The 16,364-nt window shown below is 53.8% G+C and overlaps 5 protein-coding genes across 5 annotated transcripts; 1 reads left to right on the forward strand and 4 right to left on the reverse strand.

The window, feature by feature from the left end:
- Positions 1–2,209: 2,209 nt before the first annotated feature.
- J4E90_005134 (uncharacterized protein) lies at positions 2,210–3,073 on the reverse strand (the record flags this gene model as incomplete). Its single annotated transcript, XM_051434691.1, has 2 exons — positions 2,210–2,705; positions 2,760–3,073. 2 exons carry the CDS (start codon positions 3,071–3,073, stop codon positions 2,210–2,212), a joined length of 810 nt encoding a protein of 269 aa, XP_051291947.1.
- A 4,970-nt stretch (positions 3,074–8,043) lies between these two features.
- On the reverse strand, positions 8,044–8,835 carry J4E90_005135 (uncharacterized protein; the record flags this gene model as incomplete). The annotated part of the gene is made up of 2 exons (XM_051434692.1): positions 8,044–8,398; positions 8,453–8,835. The coding sequence occupies 2 exons, from the start codon at positions 8,833–8,835 to the stop codon at positions 8,044–8,046; spliced, it is 738 nt and encodes a 245-aa protein (XP_051291948.1).
- A 2,495-nt stretch (positions 8,836–11,330) lies between these two features.
- Positions 11,331–12,273, reverse strand: J4E90_005136 (uncharacterized protein; the record flags this gene model as incomplete). Its single annotated transcript, XM_051434693.1, has 3 exons — positions 11,331–11,795; positions 11,922–12,178; positions 12,234–12,273. The coding sequence occupies 3 exons, from the start codon at positions 12,271–12,273 to the stop codon at positions 11,331–11,333; spliced, it is 762 nt and encodes a 253-aa protein (XP_051291949.1).
- Positions 12,274–12,680: 407 nt separating this feature from the next.
- Positions 12,681–14,140, forward strand: J4E90_005137 (uncharacterized protein; the record flags this gene model as incomplete). The annotated part of the gene is made up of 2 exons (XM_051434694.1): positions 12,681–12,778; positions 12,895–14,140. The coding sequence occupies 2 exons, from the start codon at positions 12,681–12,683 to the stop codon at positions 14,138–14,140; spliced, it is 1,344 nt and encodes a 447-aa protein (XP_051291950.1).
- A 396-nt stretch (positions 14,141–14,536) lies between these two features.
- On the reverse strand, positions 14,537–16,195 carry J4E90_005138 (uncharacterized protein; the record flags this gene model as incomplete). Its single annotated transcript, XM_051434695.1, has 2 exons — positions 14,537–16,117; positions 16,172–16,195. The coding sequence occupies 2 exons, from the start codon at positions 16,193–16,195 to the stop codon at positions 14,537–14,539; spliced, it is 1,605 nt and encodes a 534-aa protein (XP_051291951.1).
- Between the last annotated feature and the right edge of the window lie 169 nt (positions 16,196–16,364).

Raw genomic sequence — 16,364 nt, forward strand, 5'->3', positions numbered from 1 at the left:
GCCGCTTCCAATCCCACTACACCACACACGCCCCCTTCTCGTCCAACACCCACTCCTCCTCCACCTCCTCTTTCGCCGCCGTAATCGGCGTCCTAAACCAATCACTCATTCTCATCTTCCTCCCCCTCGTCCTGTATCTCGCGCGCCGGAAACCGGGCTACGCACGCTGGATGGCGATGACAGGTCTGCTCGGTTGTGTTGTGTCGAACATAGCTAGTTCGTTCTGTACTAGCACAAGCCAGCTTGTGTTTACGCAGGGTGTGCTGCAGGGTGTGAGTGGTAAGTTACGTCACTGTAACTGTATGAACGGCATATGAGACTTTGACTAACTAAGTACACGTATCTTAGGTAGTGTAGCGTTTTGTCCGCTGTTGGTCTTCGCAGAACAGTGGTTCGACAAAAGGAGAGGGTTGGCGTTTGGAGTTATTGGTGCGGGTGGTGGGTGTGGGGGGTTGATTCTGCCTCTTTTGATCAACGCGTTGCTGGAGCAAGTGGGATACCCGAGTACGATGCGGGTTTTGGCTGGTGTGATGTTTAGCGCTGGTATACCGTTGGCGTGGTTTGTTAGACCGAGACTTCCGGTCACAGACAGCGGTACTGGGGAGAAGAGGTTCTGGAACTGGAAGCTCATGTGCTCGAGATCTTTTCTTCTACATCAACTTGCTAATTTCGTTCAGGGCGCGGGGTACTATCTCCCTGGTATTTACCTCCCTTCTTTCACCCGCGAGGTGTTCGGTGCGTCGGATTGGTTGTCTACGGCTTCACTCATGTTACTCAATGTATCCGCTATGGTCGGTCTCACCATCATGGGGTACATGACCGACCGCTTCAACTCACGGGTCTGCATTGCGGTCTCCACCACTGGCGCTACTCTCTCTGTCTTTCTTTTCTGGGGCTTGGCTACACACATCGCTGTTCTATACATCTTCTGCATCTTGTTTGGTTTATTTGCCGGCGGCTTTCCAGCAGCATGGCCAGCTGTCATGAGGGAGATGGCGAAGAAGGGCGAGTCGAGGGGGATGGGACATGTGGATACCATCCTCATATTCTCGCTATTCTGTCTTGCTAGGGGAGTTGGGAATATTGTTGCTGGGCCGATGAGTGAGGCGCTTGTTGGCGGCATGCCTTGGAAAGACGAGGCGATTGGGGGCTATGGAAATGGTTATGGTGGACTTGTTGTTTTCTGTGGGCTGAGTTCGCTGATTAGTGGGATGAATGCGTTGTGGTACCATTTGTTGTAAAGGCCTCTAAATCCGGTAGAGCATAGATCCTGTCTTTCTGGTCCAATCACGTGCAGATGCACGCGATTTAGGATGACTGTTCCAGATTCTGTACGGCTCGTATAAGATTACGCCCGTGTAACGTGCGAGTACACGTCGCTCCACCACCTCAGATCCTGCAGCGTCGTAGCTACAGATCTCTTCTTAGCCGTGTCACTCATTCAGTAACCCTCCCGCATAGCATTCTTCCCGTAATTCTAACCGACCGGCCAGGGATCCAAAGGGGTGCCATAATGCGAAGTTGCCGATGACAGCCTCGATCCCGCTAGGCCTGCATATGTACAGTGTCCTAGCAGTGCAGGGTCACGTAAGCAGGCGAACTACGCCCTCTATATACCGATCAATCCATACAAGAGGATGTAAAAAAGCAAAAGATGGTGCATTTGTTGCCATTGGTGGTGTGCGACTAATCGCGGGTGGGCGGACCAAATATGACCTGCATTGCATGAAGCTGCAACGCTAACAGCAGAGGCAACCCTGTGACCATTGACACCCACGTAGTGACCATGCGAACCGAGGACGATGGGGGGAATTACTGAAAGTAGATGGTTGTAATGTTAATGGAGTATATTGCGCTAAATAATAAGGACATTGGCGTAGTTTTGCTATCGAGTACGCGTGTGGCTGGCTGCTTGGGGGGTATATCATCCGATCTATAGGTATCTTGCGCAAGTGAATGGGAGTGACCCTTGATCTCTCTTCCCTTCTAGGTGGTGACTCCGTTTGTTCGAAAGAAAATGATGAAAGAAATGGAACCCAAATGTGGACCAACGCCGAGATAAAATATGCCCGCCACCGTAAAACTCCTGGAAATGGAAATCCGTTTGCGAATGTTGCCCTCAAAGGGTCTGAGGTCGTTAAAGTCGTAATGCTCGAGGCGGCCATGCGCTCTCAAATAGGGATAGGTGAGTGCGGTGCGGAGCTGTGCACTAGACGTTGTTTTCGTAGTCGCTGAGGATGTCCTCTGGATCCTCCGGTGGAAGCATGTCGATGGTGTCGCTTGTGCGCGGGCCGGTGTACTTCTTCCTTGCACCCGCATACCACCAAACCGTGCTAAACAGGCCAATGAAGGCTGCCACACAGATAGCGTAGTTCATGTTGTCGGCCCTGACTGGCTTGACAGTCGGGAAGAACAACACAACACTGATGAAGATGACCCATGTCACTGCAATCGCATTGACCGGCTTGCTCCATCTGCCCATTGTGTATGGTCCAGGGTGGAAAGTGACAGTATTCTCGTACCATCGGTGTGCAATGATGACTGCGATGTAACTGATGTCCAAGGCCGGGGCGGTGATGTTGAAGATAGCCGTAATGGTAAGAGTGCTTCCGATGCCGATTAGGTCGAGGCAGCTGCAGAACAGCACAACGAGCCATACCGCATTGACCGGAGTGTGCGTGTAGGAATTGATCTTGCTCCAGAAACTATGCAAAGTCAGCACCCCTCAATACTAGCGCCGACTGGAAGCGGAAACTCACCCCGAGAATGGGAAGGCTGCGTCGCGGGAAAAGGCCCAAGCCATTCTAGCATTCGCCAACATGGCGGAGCAGCCGGTGAAGAACTGGACCAACATGACGAAGAACCACATGATGGTTCCACCTGTTTTGCCGCCGGCGTTGAAGAAGATCTGGGCCACTGGCAGACCGGTCGGCGTGGCCATAATCGCATCGTAGTCTGACATGCAGAAGCAGAAGGTGACGGTTAGCATCCAACCGACGACACCGGAGACGAGGATCGCAGCGCGGATCGCTACAGGGCCGCGAATAGCGGCATCGTGGGTCTCTTCCGACATACTGTGTAACGCTGATTAGATTGGCTCATGTGCGGAGTCGTAGGGCTGACTTACTGTGTCGTGCCGTCGTAGTCAGTCATCGTCCATGCAACGGAAAGGAAGCTGGGACTAGTCAGTGGTCTGGCGCTATGCGAGTGTTGGTTTGGACCTACCCAAGGAGGAATGAAAAACCCTTGCTTCCCCAGCCTGAGCCATCCATGACTGTTGTGAACACCCATTGTGGGCTTTGCTTGTTCGGCGTGAGAATGAGAAGAGCGATGCAGATACAGATTGATGCGATGACTATTTGCTGTCAGACGGCGCTCAACAACGAATCCTTCGTCGACGTACTGTTGATAGGGGCGAACCACAAGATAATGCGGTGAAGCCAATTCGTGGGGAACGAGCAGATTGTGCCAAACATGCACAACACGAAAATAGCGAGAAGGACGGTCTGATATGCTTGCCTGCATTGATCGGTAAGCTGCTGCAGGTGACCCAAGTGGGGTGATTCTTACGGCGTAAAGGCAGACTCTCCATTGTCTAGCGTGTGCATGACAACCGTCGCCAATATCATCTGGGAGATTGTATACGCCAGACTTGCAACGCCGGCGGCTTGTCCAAGGAAGTTGCACCAACCGATGATCCACGCCCAGGCTGCAACGTGTTCAGGTGGTACAACGTGTTTTGTGACATAGTACATGCCTCCCGCTGTCGGATATGCTGAGACCAGTTCGGCAACTTGACGAGACTTAGCTAAGACTCTTCTATGCATGTTGCAAACGTACCTGAACTGGCGATGCAGTATGCCATGATGCTGCCAATGAACCAAGCCCATACTGCCGTTGCTGGGCCACCTGAGCTCATTGGTGCACCAAAGGTAGCGGGTACTGAGCCCAATACTCCTAGAATCGAGATGGCATATGAGACTGTAGACCATCTCGAGAAATGTCTTTGTAGAACCTGTGGAGACTGTTGGAAGGTGGTCGAGTGAATGACTTGGAGCGCTTACAGGAGTGTATCCAATGCGCACAAGTAGGCGGTCGTCGTCGTCTGCGATGGTTGCCATGATGCTTCGGTTCTGGTGATGCCCTGCTTCTGCTGCTTTCGATTGACTGGAGACGGTAGGTTGGAGCGCTCGTGGCTCACTCGGTCCCAATTCTTTGGAGTCTGAATTGAAGCCCATGGTTAATACCGGTGATCAACGAACGAGCATGAGAAGTTGAAGAGAAACAAGAAGGGTCTCGGCGACGGAAGCGTAGAAGGAATTTAGAAGGGTGTAAAAGACGGTGGGCCGTCAGCGGAGACACACTAGGAGGATTGACAGCCACGGCGTGGATCCACAAACCCAGCTACCAGGGAGTCGATACTGGATGTGGAAAGGGTACGTGGTCGGGTGAATGATGTAGGGGCATGGGAGACATGTCCACGGGTAGTGGCTATATGAATAACCTGACTAAAGGAAAAGCCAACCGTGCGACCAACGGGTGCCCAAAACGGTCCAGTAGTATCAAGTTGCGAGATGCGACCTACATTCAGGGTAGCAATTTTACAGCGTTTGCCATGATGACACGTGCGGAGTGTGTTGCTAGAGGCGTGAACGTGGGAAAGAGCAAGTAAGGAGTGGGACGACAGGGTGCGAAAACGCAGCCAATCGCAAACACTCAGCCTCTTTGCGCAGACGGGCAGATCCTGGAGTCGCTGAAGCGATTGTGGGTTTACGGTACTGTCATTTGCGCACGAAGACTGGTGCCGAACGTTTGAAGGAAGTAGCGTGCTGGGGCCAAGAAGAGTGGTGCCGCTTCGGCGACCCAAGGTGGCGGGCCGTTTACTCTGCATTTCTGACTGGGGTATACTCAGCCCTGGGAACAATATGTAACCCACCTCATGAGACGCTTGTGACGCCTGTCGAAGCGGCATGGATGAGCTTCTTGATAGCTGACTGTCGACGTTTAGCCGATGTGTCGCGAGGCACGGTAGATTACTCAACGCGCCTCACCTGGGCAGCGAGGAGCCCTTACTCAATGTCCGGGCAGGAAACTGCCGCGGTCTAACACATTCTTTGGAGCCATGACGCACGCAGATGGAAGTGCGGCTTGCCTTGCGTGAGCTCACGAGCGGTACGACTCGGGTGTTACTACGGTCTACCTGTAACCGGTACCCCCTGACTGTTCGTAAGAAAACTTCGTCCAGGCGGTGAGGAGGAAGATCTCTATTGGTCCGCGCGGCTATTTTGATACGACGTACCTTCGCCGAGGGACAGATCTGACGAGCATGATATCAGGAAATTTTGTAAGCTTCTGGCTGGGCTCCCACGGAACGCACACTTCGGAGTCGCTCCATGAACCGCGGCGGGAGCTTTCATCCGAAACCTTGATCCCTGACTCTGGACTGAAACATCGGCCATGATTTACTCGGGATTCGTATACTCGACAATATACTTTGAGAACGAGAGTCTCGTCGACAGCTTATCAGAAATCAGTCCCGCGCTGTGTCATCTTGCCTAGACGAGTAGCATAAGCGACACCCGCGGACATGCCTGCGTCGGCATACATGCAACAACCAATGCACATGTAACACGAACCTGACCAGATCGCCCACGGAGATTTGCTTTTCATTACCATTGCGCTGGGCCTCTTGCACCTCTCAAACTGTGCCTTAGTCGCGCGCCTTGGTGCGCGCCACATATCTTCGAGGACCCGATTTAAACAGCAGCACGGATCGTCTTTCTGCAACCAGCCAGGACGAAGCATGGATCAGGAGCGTCGCCTAAGTATGCACATGGCCAGGTGATCATGATGATGGTACCAAGGCCAGGATGTGGAATACTCGCTAGACGTCTAGGAGTGTTGGCAAGATCCGAAAGAGCGGTGGAAGCTCGCGGCTATTCACCCATCGACTAATTCCAGGGTCTTCCTGTTCGACTAAGTCCGCCTGGCACGGAGTTGAGCACGAAGCAGAGCCGTTGGACAAATTACCAGAAACCCTGGTCTTTAACGTTTGTCAAGCGTTCACGGCTACGACGGAAGACGATGCGTCGTAAGATGAAGATCCTCAGGCTCCAAGGCTCTGCGATGAAATATACCGATATCGCTTGCAGCTGCCTCATCCATCATCACAGACGACATGGGTGCATCGTCATTCTGTTTCGGGCTGTCGGGCGTGTTAGCACTCGAAGGTTAGCTTGGACGGCGCAGATGTGAGTCGGGGAAGGAGCAGAACCGGCGTCTAGGGCCCACTGTGGGCATCATCGCATTGCTAGCTGCAGCGCAAGCCCTTGGACTACCGCTTGCTCTTCACATCACCTTGACCGCGATTCCAACCGCAATCGCATTAGCAATTGCCTCTTCAAAGCATCGCCGAAAGTACGCAGAAAGGACGTCAGAAGTTCTTGCTTCATCTGCACCATGCGCCTTTTGTCCGGGCGTTTGCTGACTCGTCTCGTTTCTCCAAGCGAACCTGACATCTCTGATCTTTTCCAGAAGGTACCTCTTCCTTTCGGCGGTTTCAAAATAGTGCCGAAGCCATGTGCGGACCCGTCCGTTAGGGCCGGCGATCAGCCTGGCACTTAGACTGGCGCAAGCCCACGCTGGGCTGCTTCCACCTCCAGACGGTGTACCATTTTCGATATAGTAGCTGAAGACATCCTTCTAGACTGACCGGAAAGTGGCGCTCTTCCCCATATCCTTCGAGAGTTACTAGCCACGTTCAACACCAAGATGCGACCTTCAGGTTTCGCTGACCTTGATGCGTCTTCGCAGATGCGACAGCACACAGCGCTGATCAAACCTCACCGATCGTACAGGGCGCTACCGCTTTCAGTCATCTACAACCGCTCCTGCTCACACCCTCGAATTCATAGTACGAGGTAAGGCCGACGTCGACAACGCAGAACCAAAACGAAGCAGCCAATCCAAGAGCATCGGGTACTGGTAGCCCAGATAGGCTTTGCACCCGTCAGTACCGTGGTAAGCGTGATCGCACTCACTCTGGTACACGCATCTGATAAAGATGCACAACCGAGGTGCCTGACAATCAGATGAAAGATGCAGACCCTTTAGTGCGAATCAGGCTCGGACACGTAAGGGTGGCGGATATACGGCTGACGGGGAAGTGAGAACGCTTCCCCTCCACGCGCAAAAGCACCAGAGAAGGCCCGAGATGATTGTTCATCTGACCAGATTTCTGAGCCCACAACCAGGATAAAAGGAAGTGCCCTGCCTCCGCGGAGTGAACGGGATGGAATCAGGGAAGTTGTTGCCGTCAGGAAAAAAGAAAGAGTTATTCGACGTCCGCGGCACAGATGTCGAGATAGGATATTTGCAACGAAATCCGAAGGTAGCCATAGAGACACCGCAGTAGGGACACAACGGATGTCGAAGACCTGCCTGGTACGCTCGTCAGCATTTTCGATGGCATGCTATGGACTCAGAAGGGATAGGAGAAGTACCTAAATCGCGGCCATCAAACGCAATAGTTACTCAGCAGCGGCGTTACTGCATCTTACACCAGGATATTCATTACTGCAATACAGACGCTAATTTCATTGCACCCTTGAAATTCGACACATTCGATGCCATAATATGCGCTTTGCGACGCTGCATCTACCAGCGCATCAAGCAAGCACACGGCCATTGTAGGGACCGCAGTGCAACAGCGAAGGTCACGCATGCACACGATTCTGCAACGATCAGCTATCCCCTACGATTGATGAAGCGTCTGCGCAAATGTCGATAACATTGGATCTTTTCGAACGAAATGATGATATCGCAAACAACTTATGACAAGAACCAACTACGCGGCACGACACGATGCAGAACAAACAGACACAAGTATTTCCAGATGTGATGCAGAGATGCATTCATGACGACAGCTATATACGACTGCAAATATATACAAAGAAGCGTTTTGTTACCCGTCTCAGGGTACTGTACTTGAGGGTTCCCATTCCAGGGTTCCCATCTCAGAGTCCCCAGCCACCTTCACCCCATCTAACAAGTAAACTTCTTAGGCCCAGGAACCGTATAAGTAGCCGCCTTGTAAGCATCATAAGTAATACCGGCGTCGCTCCCCTTGTACGCACCAGGGAAACCAACAAGCCCGCTCGGCTTTGTAGATCCACCTCCGGTAACCTTGAGTTGATGGCACCCAGGATAGAATTGCGCACCAGGGTACTGGTAGGCAGCGTGCAGCGCAACGATTTCGTGACGCACGAGGTAGTAGCCTGGGGTGATGCACTTGGGGATGGTGTATGTGACAGAGCCGCCGGGGACTTGGAGGGCGTCGGAGCCCCAGATGTCAGAGGTGCCTTGGCGGCCGTCTTCTTGGACTTTGAACCAGACTGCACTGGTGAGGGTGTTAGTATAACACGATGGTGTAAAGGATAGTTAAATGACTTACGCTGACTCAGGCATCCAGTCATTGCATCCAGCATCAGGGCACTTAGCCATGTATGTGATGGTAGGACCCATGTGGCTCTCTGGCCAGAGCGTCCAGTAGAGCTCAACGTCTGAACCTGCTGCGGCTTCGGCGTGGAGAGCAGCGGGCTTGGAGCCGTTGATACCGCCGGCTGCGTAGCCGCCGCATTGGATATCGGAGATGGCTACGTCCTCGACGGGGCCGTTGCCTTGGATCGGACGCGAGATGCGCTTCACGTCCGTCATGTAGGGGTCCTGGTAGGGTTGGTAGAAGATGTATTCTTTGCCGCCGATGGTAGCGTTGTTGACGTAGCCGTGGGCTGCGACGGCGGTCGCGAAGGCGAGGGCGGAGGTGATGTACTTCATTTTGAAGAAGATGGTAAAGTCGGTTCGATTCGAATTTGTGTGGGGGTATCAAAGAAACGAAGATTGGACGTGTTGCGTGCTGTAAAGATACGATCCTGCGTATCGAGCGTGTTGATGATCCGAAGATGGAGAGAAAGAACAGAACGACTTATAAGTTTTGAACAAGACACAAAAAAACGAGTGAATAGACGACGATGGAGTTAGACAGACGACCGGTACCGAGTGACCTAGATGCCGAAAGTATAGATTGACAGAGGCATGTCTTATAGTAAGTAGTCTCCGGCTGGTAATTACTCCACGACACAGGAGCGCAGTTGCGTCACCATGGGATTCCGATCCAAGGCACCAACTCCCACCAAGCATCGAGATGATTGTTTGAAACTTGCACTGGCTTGCCATGGCGATGGCCACATGCTGGAGGGCGATCATGAAAGGAGGGTGCGTAGATTAATCAAGGCGCGCTAGCGAGGCCTTGGGCGGCTCCACTGTTTCCCCTATGAGGCTGCCAGGCGTGGCTGGATCAGGCTGGAAGGAGCCGTTGGGCCCGTTGAGGGAACGGAGAGGAGGTAAGCGAAATGAGTCGATGGTGGATTCTCTTGTCAGACGTCATTTTTTCTATTGGAATGCCATCATATGTTGTTCGTGAGGGTGAACAGTCTCGTTCTGGCGTTGTGATGCGGCGTCACAGGGCACGGGTTCGTTCGCGTTGGAAAAGTTTAGAAGCGTCTCGACCTTTTTTTCTTGTGAAACATGACGCACAGAACATGTTCAATAATCAACCAACGCTTGCGATTCACGCAATTGGTGGACACCAACTCAATCTTCTTGGTGGTTGTCTCAGATTCGATATTAACACCTGGGCATCTGCGGATGTTCGTTTACCCAAGTGCCGTACCAGGGAAGGCCCCATCCTGCACCTCGGAGAAATTAATATAGTCGTTATATAGAGGAAAGCCGGGTTGCCGGTCGACGTGGTGTCACGATGGCCACTTTACATGGCATTGTCGAACGACGTTTAGATTGCTGGTGCTGCGGGACTGTTGCGATGCGGCCCGCGGGGTTGGGGAGGGTTTGGTGATGGCGCTGTGGTTAGATTGCGATGGGCTGGTCAAGGGCTTGGCTTTGGCTGAACCGTGGGGATGGGAATCCTGCGGAAGTCACGGGTTTGTTTGCTTGTTTGGAGTTGTATCAGATGGTTGTTGTTGCGTTGAGTGTCTAGGTGGCTGTTGCTACTCTACTCTACCTAGATACTCTGGAAGCGCATGTCCGCATACCTCTACCATCTACCTAGTACTTCCCATGACATTGTGGCCCAATGTGATACTCACCTCCCCCTTGATCAACATCCACCTTGCAAAGTCCTGTGCGAAATGCGCATACTTCCAGCACAACTTCGCGAGCTCTTCCTTCACAACATCCTCACCTGTGTCCCCATGATTAATCGTAACCTCCTCTTCGCCTCGTTCCTGGACTCCAACCTGACCAGCAGCCGGCGTCGCGGTCCATCGCTGCGCTCTCACCCAGATCCTAGCGGCAGTTTCGCAAACCAAACCTCGTAGAGGCCAGGACGTGATCATATCCGGTATATCTTGACCCTGGAAGCTCTCCCAAGTATTGTCGTCCTTCTCGTATATCAGATCGACATACATTCGGAGCAACCGCACAGCGTTCTTTGCCGTATTGTTGCGCGGCTCGTCCAGCCATGTCAAGGCCTCATCAGCGCCTGTCTGGAACTGCGCATGAACGAGCCCAGCCAGGCCACTGACACCGCACACCTTCTGACGTGCCAGATCGTAAACGTCGGCGTGATGAGCGGCGAGCCTCCTGCGCTATTGCATGCTAGGCATCGGGGGCGAGGGAAGAAGACGCGGATCGTAGGTCTGGAGGTAAAAGTAGCGTAGCATATCTTCGATAGCTTCGACATTTTCATAAGCAATAGCGATGGTAGATCCAATGTCCTTGACAGGTTAGAGAGCAAGGATCTTACATGGACGGAAACAAGGAAGTGATGGTTAACTTGACTTACTAGTTCCTGGGAGTTGAATTTTCTCTTGAAGGTCGCTGAGTTGTTGGAGAGAACATCTTTGTGAGCGCGGAAGCGGTATTTGGGATTGTCTGGGTGTCCGTACTCGATCTTGACATTGGGGGTCATATGGTCTTTGAGAGCATCAGTTAGCTCAACTTCTAGTGGAGAGTCCATCTTCATGGTCGATACTGTTGAATGCTAGATGTCCAGGCTCAACATCTCACTGCCTATATACCACATTAGCAAATATCAAGTACTTGCTCGATGATCCTCGTGCTGAAGACTGATGACCGAAAACCACAAGCAATGGTAAGCAATCAGAGAGTAAGTATTAACACAGCTGCATGAAGTACCCTGCAACCTAATCCGTGAACTCCAAGTTTTATGGCCGTAGACACGCTCATTCGTATGCCAAACCATTGCCCTGAGCTCCAAAAAAGATAGCCATCTACCCATGTCGTCGTTCCGTCTAGTATCCAGTCGCACCGGGTGCCTTCTCGTCCTTCTTCAGACTGAGCAGCAGTTCCCTGAAGCGGGCCTTCTCGCTGCCTGACGCGCCGCCCTTGGTGCCTTTTCCACTCAGATCGACCAGCTTGGCGATGCGCTCCCAGCTCGTACCGCCTGCAGTGGTGTCGTCGCGGTTTGCAAGGAACTCCTCAGCCTCCTTCCGTGTCTTGGCGATCTCCTTGTCCTTCTTGTTGTTGTAGTTCTCGTAGAAGTCGTCAATGTTTTGCTGCGCCTCCTGGATGGTTTTCTGTTTGCGGTCGTGGGAGACCTCGTCGCGGTGCTGGATCTGGAGGTCGCGGCGCTCGCGCCATTCGCGGATGACGTCGGGTTCGGGCGAGTCTGAGCGCTGTGGGGTGAAGGACGGGGCTGGTTGGCCGGGGAGGAAGGGTAGGCCTGATCCTGTGATGGTGCCGCCGGGAGCCATGTGCTGCTGGAGTCAGTATACCGTCGGAATGGTGATTGTTCCATGCTCAATTCAGGCCTCGACTGGCGCGTCACTTTTGAACATGCCAGATCGCAACCATGCCTTGGCTAAAGAAGCAGGCGTGCTTACGTCGTTGGTCGTGTCAATGGCGGGGAAGGAGCTCTCGAAGCCGCTCATCTCCTGGCCGCCGACGTTGGCCTGGCTGAAGTCTCCCCCAAGCAGGTCGTCGTCGCCATCCTCGACCGTCGCTGCCCTGTCGTTTTCCGAAGCAAACTGGTCGGCATCGTCGCCAAGAAGCGCGCGTTCACGGTCGAGGAAGTTGCTGGCATCGTTGTCGCCGCCGCCAATGTCGAAGTCTGCCGCATCGCCGCGCGCTTCGGTCTGGCCTGCTTGGTTTAGTATGCGGTGCGGAGGTGCTTCGGGGACCATAGCTGAGCTCACCGGCGTCAATCTCGTCTAATGAGGGGAAGCGGTCTGCCATTGTGGGTGTGGAGGGTGTGGGGGATGTGGTGGGAGGAGCGGAGATAAGTTTGGCGACAGCAGTTTGCGTACAAGTGTCTTGTTGTTGCGTCTTGGATAGTTACCGTTGGTGACGGCCAGCCAGGGAGCTGCTTGGCGCGGCGGAGCCACGTTTAGCCGCATACCACCTAGCGTCCCTAGCTCTCAAGTGCTCCCTCACCTGGAACTCTTCCACCCATTCCATCTCCAACACACGTCATCATCTGGACACTGTAGTCGCGAACACTTGCAGAGCGCAAATCGCACGCTGAAGGTTACATTCCATCTGTTACCATCACGCGCACTTCCGCTAGGTGATTGTCTTCTGCTCGCGTGCGCATCATTCTTCAGTAGCTGTCGCATATATTCGTGAAGACCTCCAGCGCCATCATGGCTTTCACCGAGGACAGCCTCAAGGCTAAGCTCTCATCGCTCAATGAGACCCAAGAGGCCATCTCCACTGTCGGCCAATGGATCCTCTTCCACAGGTAAAGCATCCCATCTCTGCCAAGACTCCAGTTTGCTGCATGCATCACGCGTCGAATCCATGGATTGCGAGTTTTGTCATGCACTTTGGAACCATATACTAACGTCACGTGTACAGACGACATGCCGAGCGCATCGCTCATGTATGGCTACAACGCATGAAGGAGTCGCCCCCGAATAAGAAACTGGTGCTCATCTATCTCGCCAACGAAATCACACAAACCTCCAAGATGCGCAAGAAGGAGGAGTTCCTGCGCGCATACGAACCCATTCTCGCCGAAGCGACGACAGCAGCCTATAAGGGCTCCCCCCACGAGATACAAAACAAGATTCGAAGGGTCGTCGAGGTTTGGAGGCAGCGCAACATCTTCAACTTGGCTGTGCAGCAGGCGGTGGAGAGGTCGATAGACGAGGTGGACCGCTCCAAATCTACGCGCAAACCTGCTCTAGGTGGATCGCTCTTCTCGAGCTCGTCAGTCCCACCTGAGCTCACACCGGTCGCGCCTCTGGCAACTGCGCTTCAGAAAGCCGATGCCGCGACGAAACCCGCCGTCACCACCGCCAACCAAGACTACGAGAAGCTCACCAACCCGAATGCCGCGATCCCATCCCCGCCAATGCACGCGGCTGGGCTCGCTGCACTCTGCAAGAAGCTTGCGCTGGCCGAGGGCGCTGTCGCCGAGAGCATCAAGGCGCGCAAGGCTCTCCTCACCGGTCTAGAGCACCTCCTCGAGGCGAACAGGAACAAGCTAGCCGACGAAGAGGCGCAGGAAGCAGACCTCAAGACGCGCAAAGACGCCATAGAAAGCCGAAAGCGCGCAGTTGAGGAAGCTATCCTTAAGGGCCTGTCAGCAGCAGAGCAGAACAGAATCTCCACCGCACCCCTCCCAGTCGCTACAACCTCCCCAGTCGCAGCCACCTTCTCAGGCGCGCAAGAAAGACCTGAGGTCGAGGAACTCACACCCCCGCCCATGGAATCTTTCACACCCGTCGGCTCACCACACCTTGCACCCGCCCCCCAGAACGACCCTGTGCCCACTATCCGCGACGACGAAATGCCGCAACCCGCTGCCCACCCTGTCGTACCTGAGACCGCCCCTGCCCCCGCGCAGCACACCACCCAACCCGAATACGCGACCGCCATCGGCGAGCCGAACCAGCACATAGCTGCAGACCTACTCAAGAGCCTACAACATGCGCCAATGGGTGGTGCTGAAGGTGGTGTGTACGGACAACATCATGCGTATGAGAATGCGCATAAGAAGAGGAAGATGAGCAGAAATGCCGGCGAGGATGACTTTGCGGCTTTTGCTGGAGACAGGGATATGGCTGGCATTGACGACAACTTTGCTGAGCTGATTTGAGGGCACTGGGGGTAGCTAGGATTCGTGTCATATTCTTTAAGGAAATTGCTAGAGCGGGCAATGGGTGGAATGGTAGTTTTAAAATGGATATGTTGTAGCGCGGGGGTGGCATTTACTACTGCATGGCTTGCAACTTAGTCTGCACAGGGCGTCTAGGGTTTAAGTGTCGATGTACAATATGGATGGGGTCTCAGCATGGGCGCAGGTATAACAAGGGAGATGGTGGACTGGATCGAAGGCAAAGCTATAGCATCGAGTAGGGGACACAATTAAGATTTGATCGAAACCATTTATTTTCAGATACCATCATCAATCATAATGTACAATTACAGGACCCATCATCCCATACCATGCCATACCATTTCCATTCCCATAACTCATGATACCATCCCCACCCTAGTCCACCTCCTCAATCCTACTAGTCCCCTGCTCCTGCTCCTGCGCCTGTCCCTGACCCGGCATCTTCCTATTCTTCTCGATCTCGCCCATAACCCTCTGCCCCTCCTCCGTCGTCGCATCAATCACGCCCTCCTCAAGACTCAACATCCCCCCCTGCCCCAACTTCTCCACCACCTCCTCCGCCTCATCCACACTCATCTTCGCCAACACCTTGTTCACCTCATCCAGCTTCCCACTCTCCAACGCACGCTGCAGACCCGGCGGGAACGACTCGAAGATCTGTCTCGCTTGTTCTTCTGCTTCTTTCTCTGCAGGGTCCGTGGCGCTGGATTCTTTGGGGGGCACCGAGATGTTGATGGTGGTGCCTGGGTCTACGGCGTGGAGTTGGATTTGCTCAACGCCTGCGCCTTCGGATTGTGGGTTCTCGGCGCGTTCTTTCAGGATCTCCGCGGCGCGCGTCTTGATGCGGTGGTATGTTGAGTCGACGTCGTCGTTGAACATTTTGCCGGCTTGGTGGTCTTTTATTTGTATGCGTTTGAAAAAGAGTTCTACGCCTTGTCTGCCTCCCAGCTGCCTACAATACTGCAAAAGAAGACCCTGGTGCACGCATTGCCGCGCGTGCTTGGGCTTGCCGTCGAGTTCAGAGTTGAAGGCTTCGACGAGGAGGCCGTCTGTTTCTTTCTCCGCGAGGATCTCGGGGTGTGCCATGAGGAATTGGAGACACGCGTACCAGTCTCCGGCTTTTATTTTGGCGAATTGCTGGGCGAGGGGTGAGGCGGTGATGTCGTCTTCGTTGTCAGACTCGGCGCCGGTGGGCTCGGCGACGCTGCCTTCTTCTATGTCGCCGTCTGCGCCGGAGGACTGGCCTGTGTCTGTTCGCGTGGCTGAGGGGCGGGAGGGGTTGTTGAGGAGCTCGACGGCGGGCTCTTTCTTCGATGAGGAAGAGGATGAGGCGGCTTTCTTCTTCTCTTCTTCGGCTTTCTTGACGTTGGAGTAGCTGAAGCCTTCGTGGATGTCGTCGCTCGTGATGTGCTTCTTGTCTTCCTTTTCTAGCTCGTCGAGCTTGGCTAGCAGTTGTTGCTGGAGATCTTGTATGCGCGCCTTCTCCTTCTCTAGACCCTGGATGAATAGTGTGTATCGCGGCTCTTCGCTCTTCTGCTCGTCAATGTCCTTCTTCACTGCGTCTACTAAGCTCGCCATCATCTGCGGGTATGTGGGCTTGTCCTTGATGTGCTCGTGTACACCCTCTGGTGGTGGCGGCGGCCTGTCTGAACCTCCGTCCTTGTCAATCTTCATGTCCATCATGCTCTCCATCATGGCCTGGAAGACGAGCTGGTCATCGTTCTGGCCATTTCCCTCTGCCTGCTTGTCCTTGTGCGACTTCAGCGCTGTGAGCAGGCGGTCGACGCGTTCGGTGAGGCCATCGTTGATGATGCGCTCGTACTTGAGCGTCTTTATTTGGTGGCGGCGGTGGTCGCGCTCTTGGTGAATCTGGGCTTGTTTGGCGCGAATGAAGGATTTCTTGTCGACATTGGGGTGCACTTCGATGTCGCTGTCGTCCGAGAGCTCCAAGGCGTCCTGGGAAATTGTTAGAAGCTGTTACCATGGCATGTGCAGAAACGCATGACTCACCCACTTGCTGTAGTTGATTACCATCGTGGCCGAGGTCTGAGTCGTGTGCTACGGCGAGTGTTTGTGTTGTGCTTCGAGGCTGCACCTTGTCCGTAGCACTGCGGGGCTCAAGTGGCATGTCGCGTTCGGACCAGCTCGTCATCGAGAAGCTTCGACCAACTTCACTTTCACTCCATCACTTTCGTCACGCGCG

This window comes from Alternaria incomplexa (genome assembly GCF_024043165.1).
Source record: "Alternaria incomplexa strain BMP 0042 chromosome Unknown scaffold_6, whole genome shotgun sequence".
NCBI classification, from domain to species: domain Eukaryota; kingdom Fungi; phylum Ascomycota; class Dothideomycetes; order Pleosporales; family Pleosporaceae; genus Alternaria; species Alternaria incomplexa.